The following is a 14,466-nucleotide window of genomic DNA, read 5'->3' as shown; positions in this document are numbered from 1 at the left end:
GCCGTCAGCCATCTTAAGGCACTGGTGGTTGGGTTTGGGAGGCACTGGGCTGGCAGCAGGTTGATAAGAGATGCCAAGAGTTGTTCATATGGTGATTTCCAGAGCAAAGCGCCCAACAGGCATCCCATCGTCTGGCGCAAGATCTGCTGGGAGGGACGTAATAAATTAGGCAATTTGCATACTGATGAATTTAATACTGACTTTGGCTTCCGAAGCATCAGGATCCTGGAGGGCTTCAGGAAACCTGAAGATCTTGAGAGTGCTTAAAGGGACTTTAAGGGTGCTTAAATGTACCTCTTCAAGCACCAGCGAGCGCACGAAGCAGCTGCTGGGGTGGCGGTTCCACAGCTCAGCCTGGCGTGAAGGTCTTGGGAACAAGTGCTGGGTGTCCTTGTCCCCAGCCCTGTGTCTCAGCAGACTTTGGGGCGTTGAACCCCTCCAGGAGTGTGGCTTCACAACACCCATGTGGCTCCACAGGCAGACATCATTGGGATTATTTAGGGAGCAGTTGAAATTTGCTGTCCCTTGGTTGGTTTGCCCTGGGTGCCTAACCCTGGTCCCAGTGTGGAGGTGGGTCCCCTTCCCCTCTGATGCCAGGCACTGTGCAGAGCAGGGGCTGGGGCAGTCCCAGCGCCGTGATGAGTTTATTCCCCGCACATGGCCCCGCCACGCTTGTTTATTCATCCAAGGGTGAGCATGGAATGACCTTGAAATTTATAGGCTGAAGAGAGCACTGAAATAACAGCTAAAATAAACAAATCAAGCTGTAAAGCTTGAAAGCTATGAACTGGCTTCAACAAACTGGAGTCAGGAGGGAGAGAAAGCAGAGATGGCCTGGACAGACGTGGTCTCTGAGGTCTCGGCATAAGCTCGGGAGCTGGACACACTGAGGGTTTGACCAATGGGCTTTGCACACCTCCATCCCACCCCGTTTTCGTGGTATCATGGGGATGCCCCCCATGTTTGCACAGGAGCTCTGCACGGCTGGCTGAGTGTCTACCAGGCGGCTCAAACAGCCAAGGGGAAGAGCAAGTGGTGAGGGTGCAGGGCTGCACAGCTGCTGGGCTGCTGAGTACCAAATCCCATCCAAATCCAGCCTCTCATCTTTCAAGTGACCCAGGCGCCCCAGTTGCCTGCATGTGGTGGCTTGCCCTGGCTTTAGCACCTTGATAAAAGACAGTCCTTGAGGAAGAGCGTGAGGCCGATCCCTAGTGCCACGCGAGCCCTACATTTCAGCTCTGGAGGGTAGCATGATGTCCAAATGAAATCTGAACTGGTCACTTGCTCTGTAACACCCAGCTCTGGAGTCCATTCTCCCTCAGGTTTATTCTGGACAACAGCAGATTTATTAGAAATAACATGGGGATGAAGGAAAGTGGGCTCAAGAGCCCCTTGAGCCAGACATAAGGGTCTTGTTTGAGCATGTAGTCCCATGGGGGTTGTCTTTGAGCCCAGATTCCCAGCAGTGAGCAGTGGTCCAGCATGCTCCTCTCTGATGCAGAGGATGTCCTCTAGGCTTGGCAGCACAAAACGGGGGTGCAGGGTGTGGGGGAGCCCTGGGCCATGAAGCCTGTCCATGGCTGACGTGCGTGTTTTGGTTCCAGGTTGCTGTCCCCCCGGCCCAGCCTGCTCAACACGGCCAGCGACACCAGGCTCAACTCCTCGCCGCAGAAGCCGCTGGACCTGAAACAGCTGAAGCAGAGAGCTGCTGCCATCCCTCCCATTGTGAGTACCCTGCCGGAGAGGGCAGCCTGCACCTCATGCATGCTCTCCCGCTGGGCTCCGTGGTGTGTGTCAGGGTTGCAAGGATGTGCTCATCCCTGGGGATGGCCTCAGGTCCTCAGAGAGCTGTGCCTGGGCGGTGCAAGTCCCCGGCCAGGCAAGGTGCTCCTTGTGCAGAGTGTGTTCCCAGCTGCTGGAGCAGTTCTGCCAGCAGCATTTGGATGTCTCTTGAGCTCTTTTATCAGAAAATCGTGGGAGGTCTGGACAGAAAAAGCTTTTCATTGCCACATGACTGCTGCCTCCCATTGCTTTAAAAAGAGAGAGTGCACCTTCCCAGCCCTGCACTTCATCTCGTGCTTGGAGGGTATCACCTTCCTCACCCAGAAGCTTTGCTTGGTCCTGTTTTTGACTACCCAGTAGCCATGTATTGAAAGTACTGGTACAGTGACTTGGGCTGTGAGAAGAAGCATCTTGGTATCTCCAGGGTCAGCACCGGAGGAGCAGCGACACAGGGTGGGCAGGGAGGAAATCCCTGCTTTGGGGTTTGCATGCTCAGGGAGGACCCATTCCTGATGCTCTTCCAGTTTCCCATATTGCAGCTTAAGATGTGGCTGCTGTAATGTAACTTCTGGCAAAAGCTACAAGCACCTAACTATAGATGAGAGGTTTTGAACAAGTCTGACTCTTTCCTGTAGTATCACCAGTGCAGAGCTGATACTCTTTGTCGTGGGCTTTTTTAATCTCCTGTGGCTAGTGAGCTTTGAAGCCCTGTTTGGTCTCTGCTAAGACTTGGCTGTGATAGTGTGGGGCAGGGGCTTCTCATGGGTCCTGATGTCTTCAAGATTGTTATGGATGTCAGCAGCACATGATGAGTGTCACCAATTCTTACTGCTTTGCAGATTTCCGAAGGTTTCTCAGAGGGGATATTGCAGAGTGGAAGTGCGAAGCCTCAGGTGCCTCCCCACGCCTTGGCTCTCTACCAGCAGCAGATCACAAAAGCCCACGAGTCTGCCCGTGAGGACATGCCCCCGAGCAAGCTCTCACAGTCCCAGCAGCAGCAGGCTGAGAAGGAGCAGCAGCAGCCCAGCAGCAGTCCCAGGGGGAAGAGCCGGAGCCCCGCTGTTGGTGACAAGGAAGGTACGGCTGTGTGCGTGTTTATCCGCGCGGAGTGCCCGGGGTGTGCAGCTGTACGCAGCCAGCAGCTTTCCCCCTCTTAGGCGAAAGCTTGTTTCGACCCCTGAAAGCTCTTTAATAGCATCTTGAGGCAGGACGAGAGAGGCATGGCTAATTTCCGGTGTTCATTAGACAGTACATCATGTCTCATTGAGCCCACAGCAAACACCGGGCAGTGTGGAGCGCCGAGGAGGTGAAGATTGCCTTTATTAGCGTCTGCCATTCACCCGAGAGCAGGGGGGCCTGGAGGCATGCCAAGGCTCTGGGTACAATGGCTCTTTTCTACCTTGCTGGCTTTCTATAAAGAATGCTTTTAATGCACAGCAGGGACCATTATTTCATTTAAAATCAATGCTAATACTGTGACTCGGAGTCCAAAGGTTCCTGTAAAGATTCCCAGTGCTTTCTCCCCGGAATAGCTCTGATGTGGTTTGGCTGCCTAATGAGCAATTCAGAGGTTCCCACCGTAGAACATCTGAAACATTATTAGCTTGAGCACCTGGGGATCAAGGTTAAGGAGAGACGGGAAGTCCTGATGAGACCATCCTCTGAATGTGTTTTTAATCTGAGTGTTAGAGTCTGTTCCAGTTCAGAGTCTGTGTCCCTGTCCCCCACAGCCAGCCCGTGGCTCAGTTGTTAGGAAGAGAGGCTGTCACCAATGGCACAGTCAGGAGCAGAGAAGTTGGGCTTGGGTGGGTACTATGTCTGCCAGTGCTGGATCCCACACAGGAATGGGTGCAGCTGCAAAAATCACCTACTTGTCCATGGAAGAGGAGGGTGGATGAGACTGCACTGAGGGGCACTGGACTTGGGCTGTGATCTTTGCTGGAAAATCACTGCACTAGTTCACCCTCTGGCAGCCAGGACTGTAGCAGCCTGCTCTGCAGTGTCCAGGCCCAGGTAGTTATTCCTCAAGCTGTCATGTCCCTCCGGACAGAAGGATGTGCTTGCAAAAAGAGCTGGTTGCTGGCACTTGGCCGCAATTTTTTCAAACATTAAATAGCACCATGTGTGCATCGCACCTTCAGAATGTTTTGCATGTAGGCAAGGAAGGTGACTGCTCACCTTGCAAAAAAGGGAGTTTCCCCTAAGTCATGGTGTTGCCACCCATGATGTCCTATTTCCACTTGATCTTATCCCCCTGTGCTCCTGTTTGCTGCCCAGGTGGAACAGTTCCCCTCCGGCTCTTCCCCCCCAGTGGCAGGTAATCAGGTTTGATCTCCTGTGCCGTAATCCTGATCAGATCCTGGGCAGATCTGATGCTGCACTGCTCAGCTTCCTTGTGAGCTGGGTGCCACAGCCGGCACTCCAGCCCAGAGCTCTGCACTGCCCATGTCCCAGTGCTGCAGCTCCTCCTGGCCACAGGAGAATGAGGAGATGAAGCAGATTTGTGGGTATGAGGTACAAGGCAGGGTTTAGGGGTTGAAGTCAACCGTGCCACTCTGCGACCTGCTGGCACCATTATCAAATACAAAGATCTGTTATCCAGGTGGATCTTTTGTTGCTTTGTTCTCTTCGAAGCACTAATGACATGAAGCACTTTATTCTCTCCTCTGTAGAGCTCTGAATCTTTCATGTTAATGAAAGCAATTATGCCTCCCTATATCCCTGCAAATGCCTCAGCAGGTCTTGGGCTCCAGCTGTGTGCTCTCCAAGCCCTGTGTGGCTGTGCATCTGTGCTGGGTGCCACAGTGGGTCTGGAATGCATGGGGACCCCGGGAAGACAGAGGCTGGTCTCCTCTGTTCATAGTGGGAATGCATCTCCGTTTTGAAAACCAGCAGGTTTGCGATGAGTCGCCTTGCGGGGAGAAATCAACTCCCCCAAATCCCTGATTTCAGTACAAGTATGGACTCAGGCACCGTCTCGGTGCTGTCTCTGCCTCTTGGAACAAATCCTGGCTGTGGGTCAGGGGTTAGAAGGGAGATAGCCAGATAGTCCTGGCAAATCCATGTGCATCCCTTCCCTCCCCTGCTCTCCATCCCAGTGAAGTGGCAGGCATCCAGACTGCAGACATTAGGCTGCCACATGGCTTGGAGTTAGAGTCCAGCACAGCCTGCAGAGCCCTCTGGAGACCAGCCTTGTGCCACCTCTCAGCAAGGGGCTGACTCCACCAGAGCAGGTACTCCTGTTCCTCCCCTGCTCGATAAGAGAGCTTGAACTCCTGCAACCGCTCCGGAGATCAACATCCTTCACACGGCTCTGGATCCGCTTCAAAGCCAAGTCTTGCACACATCCTGGCCGAGGCGTTGGCTGCCTCGCAGCCGCTGGCTGCGGCTGTATCAGCTTGGAGGGCGGCCAGCCAGCCATACCTTCCTGAGCACTGCCCTCTCTTCCCTGCCTTCCAAGAGGAGCTGCTAATCACGGGGCTGGGCAGAGGCAGGCAGCCCTGCCTGGATCTCACCGGCAGGCAGACGGATCCTTTCCCCAGTGCCGGGTTGCCGTCGGGCGTATCTTCGGTTATCGCTCGGCGGTTGGAGCGCCAGCGGTGTGTTTTGTGTTGATTTAGTTGTGTTTCATTTGGCCTTTGTAGGCAATGTGGAGCCAAGAGCATTAATTTGGATGACGGATCATATAAACTCTGACTCCTTCGCTCCCATTCCAGGGACTTGATAAACGGTAATAGGAACTCTCTCTTCCCTGTGTAAGTGCTATTTTATCAAAAGCTGGCTGAGTTATAGCCACCCTCTAATGCGAGGGCAATTAGGAACTGGCCACATTTCACAGGCTGGAGAGGCTCGCCGGGGAGGGGACAGCTCCCACGGGGAGGGGAGGAGGACGAGGCTCTCCAAGAGCCATCCAGGGTGCATATAGCCTTGGCTGACAGTGCCTTGGCGTCAGGGAGCGTCTTCAGCTCGGACTTCCGAGCACTGTTTGCCCCCACACGAGCAGAGCTGAATGGGGCCGAGCTGAAGGGGAGATGGTCAGGGAGTGTGGATGTGCCTGGGACTCTCTGTCAGTGTGGAGGATGCGCCTGGATTCCCCTCTGTTGTCAGGATGAAGGGATCCTCTCTGGGATCCCACGTGGGGAGGGAAGAGGCCACAGCCAAGGTCTGGCCCCGCCGGGCTGCAGAGGTGTTAGTGCCTGCACACCTCTGTGTGCCCAGAATGGATTTCTTCTCTCACTGAAGCAGACAAGAATAATCTCCCTGCTTCTGAATACACTGAGCATTAATAACGATAATGTAGTAAAGCCTCATTAAATTGGGCCTCTGATAATTTACTTGCCCTATTATTAGGCTTAGCAGGATTCAGGCATCTATTTTTATCAAAAATTGATGGTTAAAGGCTGGGTTCATTTGTGATTGCTATTGTTTACTGCCCAGTTTCTAATTTCTGGTCACTGCAAACGTTACACAGGTGGGTCTGGGGAGGAAGGGCAGTGCAAAATGAAGTGTTTATTGATTACAAGCAAATCCTACCAAACCTGCCTCTAATCCATCCAGAAAAGGCTGTCTCATCCATCTGCTTAGCCAAGTGTGAGGATGCACTTGGCATAGAGCAGATTAAGCCTCTCTTTTCCTCAGCATCTTTCAGCACATGGCAGGCTTCAGGTGTCCCCAGCACAGCTCCTCCATCACTAAGCTCTTCTTGGCCTCCCGTCAGCCTTTTTATAGCCAGGATGAACCCAGCCTGGTATCCAGGATGCCCTGAACCAGGTAATTTCAGGAAACTTTCCTGCCCCCAGCCACTGTGCCTCAGAGAGGACCAGCGAGCCTCCCTCATGTGGTTGTTCCGCAGAGCCCGTCTCCGTCTTCCTTTGCCTTTGACGGTCTCATGCAGCGTGCTTGTCCCAGGTGTTCAGAGAACATCAGTGTGCTTTTCCCTTGCTGTCTGAGAAACTGATGCCATTATTTCTGGCCCCTTCCCACAGCTTACAAATGGTTCATAGCATGGAGCCGGCCTTTAAGAGCGGCTGAGCTTTCACATCTCCATGTGATGTGGGGAAGAGCCTGTCCCTGGTGTGCTGGCATTGCAGTGGTCCTGGCAGTGGCCTGGGGCTCTGCAGGCACCCTGTGCCCAGCTGCACACCACAGACAGTGTAGTCACCAGCGAGCTGGTGCCCTCTGGATGTCCCCCATGCACCAGAGGGATGCCAACATTGCTGCTTCTTGGCTTTAACATCAGGGAAGGATTTGGCAGCATCATCATTAATCCTCCAGCTCTGCCATGCTGGGATGATGTGGAGCTGTGGGCACAGGCAGGAGCTGCCCAGGAGCAATTCACTAATGGCCAAGCCCGGGCATGGAGCTGGACTCTGCACCCAGCTGCATGCCAAATGCCATCTCCTCTCCTGGGTGAGGTGGGGTGGCACCAGGTCCATGGAGCTTCCTGCTGGCAGTGGGCACCAGCAGAGTCACCAACACAGATGTCCCATCGCACTTGAGATACCTGAGTAAAATAAATGCTGTCAAACCCAGGCAGTGACACAGAGCTTTTTCCTTTTAGCTTGGCTGGGGAGTTGAGCCCTCGCCTCCTGGCCATCTCCTGTGCTTGGAGCTGGTTCTGGCTTCCCTGCCCGTGCTCACAGGCACCCCTCACCCATGCTGGCCACTGACCACGCGGTTTCTTTCTGTGTCCCTTGCAGAAAAGTCCGTGCATTTCTCAGCCATTGCAGAGGCTCAGAAGCTGAGTGCAGAGTCGATGGCTGCCTCCTGCTGGCCCCCTGTTCTGTCCTACCCCCGGGATGTGATCAAAACGTCTCCCCAGGTGGAGCCCCACTTGTTCCAGTATAACCCACCAGGCAAGTAAAACCCCCTGGCTGTGTGGCATGTGCCCTCCTCTGCCTGACCTGGGGCTGAGCACAGAGGCTGTGCTTGCAGCCACTATCACAGGTTGGGCTATTTAAAGGTCCCAGGACGGTCAAGCGTCTCCCAGCTCTGGGGCAGGTTTAGGGGTGTGGTTTGTCACAGAGCAGTGTGGGTGCAAAGTCAGACAGGTTTTATCCCTCGCTGCGCTGTCCTCTCTGGCTGGAGGGCAGACAGCTCGGGCACAGCTCATCCTCTGGCAGCAGAGGGGACAAGGCAGTAATTCAAACTATTCCAGTCCTTTCCAAAATGATCGTGTGACTTGGAGCCTCGTGCAGGCTCACAGCCGGCCGGGTCAGTGCATCCAGCCCCTGCTCCCTCCCGTGCCCCTTTGCTCTCTGATGGCTGCAGCTGCTCTCCCTGCCCTCGCTCTCACAAACATTTGTGTTTTCCTCACAGGACACCCCATCCCACTGAACCTGCATGAGAGCTCTCGCTCAGGGCTGCAGAGACTAGCCAGCATCTCCAACCCTCCTCCCCTCATCTCCTCCACCAAGCACCCCTCCGTGCTGGAGAGATCCGTCGGATCCATTTCCCAGGTAGGATATTGATAGGTGTGAGCAGTGGAGATGCCTCACAGGGACCAGCAGTTGTTCCTGACCTCTCCTCTTGGCCCACAGGGAATGCCCATCCAGCTCCACACGCCCTACAGCCCCGAGCATGCCAAGGTTCCCGTCGGTTCCATCACCATGGGCCTGCCACTAGCCATGGATCCCAAGAAACTGGGTAAGGAGCTGGGAGACAAGTTGTTTCTCATGTGCTCTGAGAGCAGCAGGGAGCGAGCTTGCCAGCAGCATAGGGGAAAGGAGCACAGGGCACAGCAAGGGAGCACACGGAGAGAACTGCTAAGAGGATGAAAGGATTAGTCCCATCAGGAGAGCAGAGACACATGGAGCTAAATTTGTGCAGTATAGGAAAGCAACAACTCGGTCAGGGACGCTTCCCAGCCTATAAATACCCTCCAGCTAATACTGTGATAGAAGGAAGGAAATATATTGTTGCTCCCCAGGCTGGTAGGATAAAGAGTAAATGGCCTGAAGTGAACAAAGAAAGTGTTTAGTCTGCAGATTTGGAAGCTTTTCTTAACAGCAGGAGGGAATGGGTGTGGGATCAAGCCTGGGGAGGAGGGATATGAGCTCTTGTTTCCCACTGTGTGTCGGTCCTGTTACAGACCAGCACAGGGTTTTCAGTGTCAGCTCGGGTCCCGTTGTGGGCAGTGCCAGGGCAAGGGATCTGGCTTTGCTCGATGGCATTTGTGTATTCACCCTGCAGAAGCACCTCCCAAAGAGCTGGGAATGGCAACGGTGCCAAGAAGGTGCCACCTCAGAGCTGGAGCCAGCTGAGGGCTATGGCCCTGTGTCCTGCACCTATGCTGATACATGGTTAATGTTTTCCAGTGCCTTTTCCTGGAGTAAAGCAGGAACAACTTTCTCCTAGAAGCCAGGCCAGCCAGCCGGAAAGTCTGGTTCTGCAGCCATCCCAGGAGGGCTCCATCCTGCGGGGTGAGCACCCACAGCGGGCAGCGCGTGCCCCAGCTCTGGGAAGGGAGGGATGCTGGCACTGCCAAGCCTGGTGAATGCCACACTGGCTGCAGCTGCCCAGTGATCTCAGGTTTGATTTGTGGAATTGCACCCAGCCAAAGATGTCTCTTTGCCCCTTTTTTCTACCTCCCCAAATCAGGGCCTCAGGTATTGATTCTGGTGGAGGTTTTGTGTTCAAGGCGCACCTGAAAATCTGTTACTTAAGACAAAGCAAGACCTTTTTATATTACATTAATTAGTATTTTCATGCTTTTCACTGCTGCTGCTGCTGCAGCTGGACAGGGACCCCCATTTGGTTAAATACAGCCCTCACGGATTTCTTTCCCCATTAGCCTGGCAGAAGAAAATAAATGCAAAGGCGTTGCTTTTTAGTGCAAATTCTGGTTTGTGAACCCCCCCCCAGTAAGGCAGTCAGGAGCCTGAGTGTGGTGGGCTGGCTCCAACCCAGGACAGATCTGTATGAATGAACTCAAGCCACCCTGAGCTGCATCTCACCACAGAGCTACTGTGATCACATCAGGAGAGGCTGAGCCAGGCTGTGCTTTCTCCCAGGCTCATAAATCTGCCCGGCACCTCCACAAAGACAGCGGGGAGCTGATAGCCTCAAAATACCTATCTTTTACCTCCTCCCCACCCCACACTCACAGGGATGGGTTTCTCAAGAGACTTGGTGCCAAGGGGTGGGCAAGGCTTGGGATTGAGCACTGACAGCTCTTGAAGTACCTTGCTAGAGACTGGGTCAAATCCTGCACTTGGTAGTCTCAGCCCCACGGGTTTTGTGCTGAACAGCAAATCCAGCCCCCAGCTCACGGGCTTTGGCTTTGTGTCCTACAGGTACTTCCCTCAGCTCTGCCTCGGGAGGAAGCATCACCAAAGGAACACCCACATCCAGACCCCCTCCGGAGTCGCCCATCACCTACCGAGGGTCCATCACACATGTAGGTGCCTTGTCTCCTGAGGGTGTTGCTTCCTGGGTGCTGGCAGCTGCAGCTTGTGCTGGACACGGGCACTGGGGGTTTGTGGGGCACACGGGGTGTGCAGCACAGGGCTGTGCAGCAGCTCTGTGATGCTCCCACTCCGTGGAGCCCCTTGGAGAGGTCTGCAGACAGCCGCCACTTGGGATGGCACGAGCCACGTTCCGTGAGCGGAGACTGCAGAAGAGCAGAGCCCAGAAAACAGCAATGCAGCCTTACAACACCTTTAAACCTGGCTTTGCCTTTTGTAGCTGTCAAGAACAGAGGCAAAAGCGGCTGTAAATGGCTCTGGGAAAATCATCTTGCCAGGGCAAGGAAGTGGAACAGAGCAAAGGAGATGGGTGGAGTGCCCAGGCCAGGTGGAGGAGGGAGGAGGCTGTAAGGGGCAGGTAAGGTAGCAGGAGCTCCTGCCAGGGCTGAGCATGCTGTGCTGGGGGTCCTGCCCTAAGGCTCTTCAGCAGGAAGATACTTTCGCCTTAATCTCTACCATCCATCTTCAGAAGAGCAGCTGGCAAGCGGGCAATAGTTTCTTGCAGTGTGAGTTATTGCTCATCTGGTAACAGAGTGGAGAGCATTAAAAAAAAAAATCTGTTTCCTGTGGGGATTTTATCTGGCCATCATTCAGATATTTAAAGACACTCAGGCTCCAGTTTTTGCCTGCCTTCTTCAAGGAGGATGACCATGTTGGCTTTGGCCCTGGGGACCTGACCCTGAGTCCTGGCCCAGAGCAAAGCTTAGCTTGCCTGGTGCCCTGTGTCCAACAACTGCCAGGAATGGGTGCTCAGGGGCTGTAAATAACCCATCAGAGCAAACATTTGCTCCATCCTCTCAGATGCTCCTGCAGCAGCTGTGGGCAGCAGTGGGTGGGTGTGAAGGACCTCGAGTACCGTGTGTCAGTTCAGGAAATCAGCAGAGTTTGTTGAGACAGTTTTGCATACAGCTAATGAATCCAGCCGGATTCTTTTGTTTGGCTTGGAATTAAGGTACCAAGCCTAGACCCAGGGCATTGCCTGGCTCCTTTGCTGGCCCAGCAGCCTGCATCCCTCTGCTCCGGCTGGGGAGAAGGAGCCCCCTGTTCTGGCAGCAGCTCCTGGTACCAGAGCTGATACTTGATCTCAGATTAGTCATCCAGTTCACAGGAAGCAGATCTTGAATATATGCTCTCTGCTCTGAAGCCATCTGTCATCACTTGCTTTCACATCCTCTCGGAGCACGTCCTTGGAAGGGAGGTACCTTACCTGGGGCTGGGAGAGCCATTACCAGGTGCCCAGGTCCACCACAAGGGTGAATGACCAGAGCACTGAACCCACGTGCTGGCACATCCTGGGTTTTGGGGACTGCTGCTACTCTGAGGGCTTGGTAAAGAGCAGGTGCATCCCTAAGCAGGGGTGGGGAAATAGCCTGAATGGCACAACCTGGAAGCACCAGCAAAGCTGGCGGGGGCATCGCGTCCCCGAGGCTTCCCAGGCATCAGTTCTGGGTCTTGCTGGGGTTAAATGAGCTCAGTAGGCAGGTGTCAGGAGTGTCTCTGCCAGCATCATTGTGCCTTCCCAGAGATGGGAAAGGGGGACTGTCACCCCATGGTGGCTGTTCCCACTTGGCACCGGCAGGTCACAGTGGCAGAAGGGTGTTAATCACCAGCCACTCTTCAGGGGCATCCAGCTCTGTGTGTTTTGAAGGGGATTCAGGGGGGCAGGTGCTGTGAGCTGTGTCTGCGAGTGCCTGTGGCAAAGGAGAGGTTTCAGCTCACACAGTTGGTGTGGGGAGCCCGATGCTGTTCCTGTTGGAGAGCTTAGGCAGGCTCTGCTCCCCGACCTGCTCTGGGACCGGTTTGGCTGTCGCCTGCCATCTCGCCCGGGCGCGCTGCCAGCCGCCAGCTCCCGCACGCAGGCAGCTCGCTGAAGGTCACACTGCTGCCAGCAGATGTGCCTGGGTGGGCAGGACATCTCTGTGGCTCCTGTGCCAAGCTGGGGGAATAGGCTGCAGGGAAGAAGCTAACGCTGGAGCAGTGCCTGCTGTCACTAAGGTGTCCCCAGGGGAGCACCTGCCCTGTCCCCCAAACCTGGGGAGAGGGAGCAGGCCAGATAGCTTACTCCAAAACATGCAGGGTGAGAGCTGCTGTTCTGGAGGTCTGTGCTGTCCTCATCCCCTGCCTCTTCCCAGCAGCCTCTCACAGATCACGTACCTTTTTACCGCTCCTCGTTATCATTCTCATCAATAATTAAGCTGCAAGTCCCTCGCTGTTGGCTGCGCCAGGAAGCGGAGGCCGGGTGTGCTCCCTCTGCTCAGCTTCCCGCGAGGAACAGCCTGTCCCCGCGCGGCGCTTGCTTAATTGGTTGTGACACTGTTAAATATGGATCTTGTTGGCTTTCCAAGGGCACCCCAGCAGAAGTGCTGTACAAAGGAACCATTACCAGGATAATCGGAGAAGACAGCCCCAGCAGAGCAGAGAAAGCGAGGGAGGATGCCGTGCCCAAAGGACATGTCATCTACGAAGGGAAGAAGGGCCACGTGCTGTCCTACGAGGGTAAGTCCTAATCCTCTCTGCCTTTTTAGGGCAGATGCGAGGGGTTTGTGCCACTGTGGCTGGGACTTGAGAGCTATTCGAGGAAACGCTGACAAAGTACAGCAGGCCAGCACTTCTCACCCTTCCCACCCTGGTGCCCTGTGTCTGTCTGTCCCATGTGGTTGTGTTGCCTTAGAGACGGCAGGCAGGGTTGCAATGATTTTGGCTGGCTTTGGGAAACAGGGAAGAGGAGAGGACCAGGTAGGAAGGTGTTACCTTCATGCCGAACACCCTGTGCTGGAGGGGGACTGATTGAAAACATTACGGGAGCACCCCCAAACTCTTGGGCCAAGGTGGACTCAAAAACCTGCAAGATGGAGGCAAGTCAGGTAGTTCGGCATAGCAGTTTATTTGTATGTCAGATTCTCACCTGCATTGACTTGGGCACTGTGAGGGTTTTCCAGCAAGGGGCTGCCCTGCAGGAATCCTCCTGGACTGAGCCTCCGTATCTGGTGAGCTTTGCTAGAGCTATTGGAGGTGGCGAAGCCATTCCTGCATCCCACAAGGAGCCTGTCTGGGGATGTGTTGGCTGCTGCCGCACCCCCACAGCACAGGAACGCCTTTCCTCGGTAAATGCCGGCGGTGCCTCGCTGCATTAGTGGTGCCAGCAGGTGGTCACCAGCTGCTCCTGCCTGCTCTGCGCCTGCCCAGCCCATCACAGCACTGGCCATCAAAGCTGCTCTGCGTGTCCCGGTGCCTCCCGTTGAAGATAAGCAGATGTTCCTCTCCAGTGAGGCTGGAAACAACTCCATTCTTGCTTTTCACCATGTGCTGGGTCAGGCATCTCTGTTGTGGAGCTGGACTGCTCCTGGCCTGCACTTGGGGTCAGGAAGAGCCAACTTAGAGGTGCTGCAGCTCTGCATGCTCTTGGGGTAAAGCACTGGCATGTGCTTTGGTGTGCACAGGGATGGCCGTCCTCATGTGTCACCTCCCTTCTCAGTTGAGTCTGGGGATGATGACTAAGGAGCAGATCCCAACTTCAGCTACTTCAGTACGTGTCTCTGGCAAGCTGCTGTGCTGCCTGAGCCCTCTTCCTCCCTCCCTGGGGCATCCCCAGCAGCCTGGGCCCTGTGGTCAGTGCTGCAGGCAGAGTGTGTCCCACAGATGTCAGATTCTCGTGTGTCTCCTGCCCACAAGTGCAGGCAGCTCGTTTCATCATGGGCTGGGTTGTTTTATCCAGAGCCAGAAGGTTCAGGTCAGGCCATGGGGACAACTCTCAAGCTCCAGCTGATGTCACCTTCATGTGTGTCCTGGGACTGCAGGGACCTTTCAGGACAGGGCTCTGTGCTGTGTCTTTCGCCTGCCACATGGAAACTGGCTCATAGCATGTCCCCCTGGGTCTGCTGTCAACTCTAGCCCAGATAAGAAATGTCACTGTGGAAGACTTGTGTCTGGATGCCCTTTGGGACAGTTGGCAAGGCTTGGACCAGGGAGGACGCAGGAAGTGTTTCAGGACTTGTTTGTGCAAGAAGCTATTTTAATCACCTCTGCCCGGGCTGGGGGTCGAACGAGGTTGATCTCAGAAATGGCACCATCAGGGAGAGATGGGGAGGGCTCCTGGCAGTGAGTGTTGCCCGTGCCCAGTGCTGGGATCCCACTCCAGGCAATGAGGGAGAGCTGCAGACCGAGCTCTTCCCTGTTGCTTGTGTCAGCCCGAGTCTCCTTGGCTGCAGCCTGTGTCCAT

At 54.8% G+C, this 14,466-nt stretch overlaps 1 protein-coding gene across 13 annotated transcripts in view; it reads left to right on the top strand.

Annotated features, from left to right (window-relative positions):
- The window catches only part of NCOR2 (nuclear receptor corepressor 2), a 157,320-nt gene that overhangs the window by 122,732 nt on the left and 20,122 nt on the right, over window positions 1-14,466 (top strand). For all 13 annotated transcript variants that reach the window (XM_042035096.1, XM_042035103.1, XM_042035095.1 and 10 more), the window contains 8 exons: window positions 1,605-1,725; window positions 2,622-2,859; window positions 7,482-7,637; window positions 8,101-8,240; window positions 8,322-8,427; window positions 9,099-9,203; window positions 10,077-10,180; window positions 12,593-12,743. In XM_042035096.1, coding sequence (XP_041891030.1) covers window positions 1,605-1,725; window positions 2,622-2,859; window positions 7,482-7,637; window positions 8,101-8,240; window positions 8,322-8,427; window positions 9,099-9,203; window positions 10,077-10,180; window positions 12,593-12,743 — 1,121 coding nt within the window. The remainder of the gene's footprint in view (window positions 1-1,604; window positions 1,726-2,621; window positions 2,860-7,481; window positions 7,638-8,100; window positions 8,241-8,321; window positions 8,428-9,098; window positions 9,204-10,076; window positions 10,181-12,592; window positions 12,744-14,466) is intronic.

This window comes from Corvus kubaryi, unplaced genomic scaffold, assembly GCF_017639235.1.
Source record: "Corvus kubaryi isolate FWS band 111438036 unplaced genomic scaffold, C.kubaryi_AGA036_p1.0 37382, whole genome shotgun sequence".
Classification (NCBI taxonomy): domain Eukaryota; kingdom Metazoa; phylum Chordata; class Aves; order Passeriformes; family Corvidae; genus Corvus; species Corvus kubaryi.
Note: the sequence above shows the minus strand (reverse complement) of the source record. Positions and strands in the feature narration are given on the sequence as shown.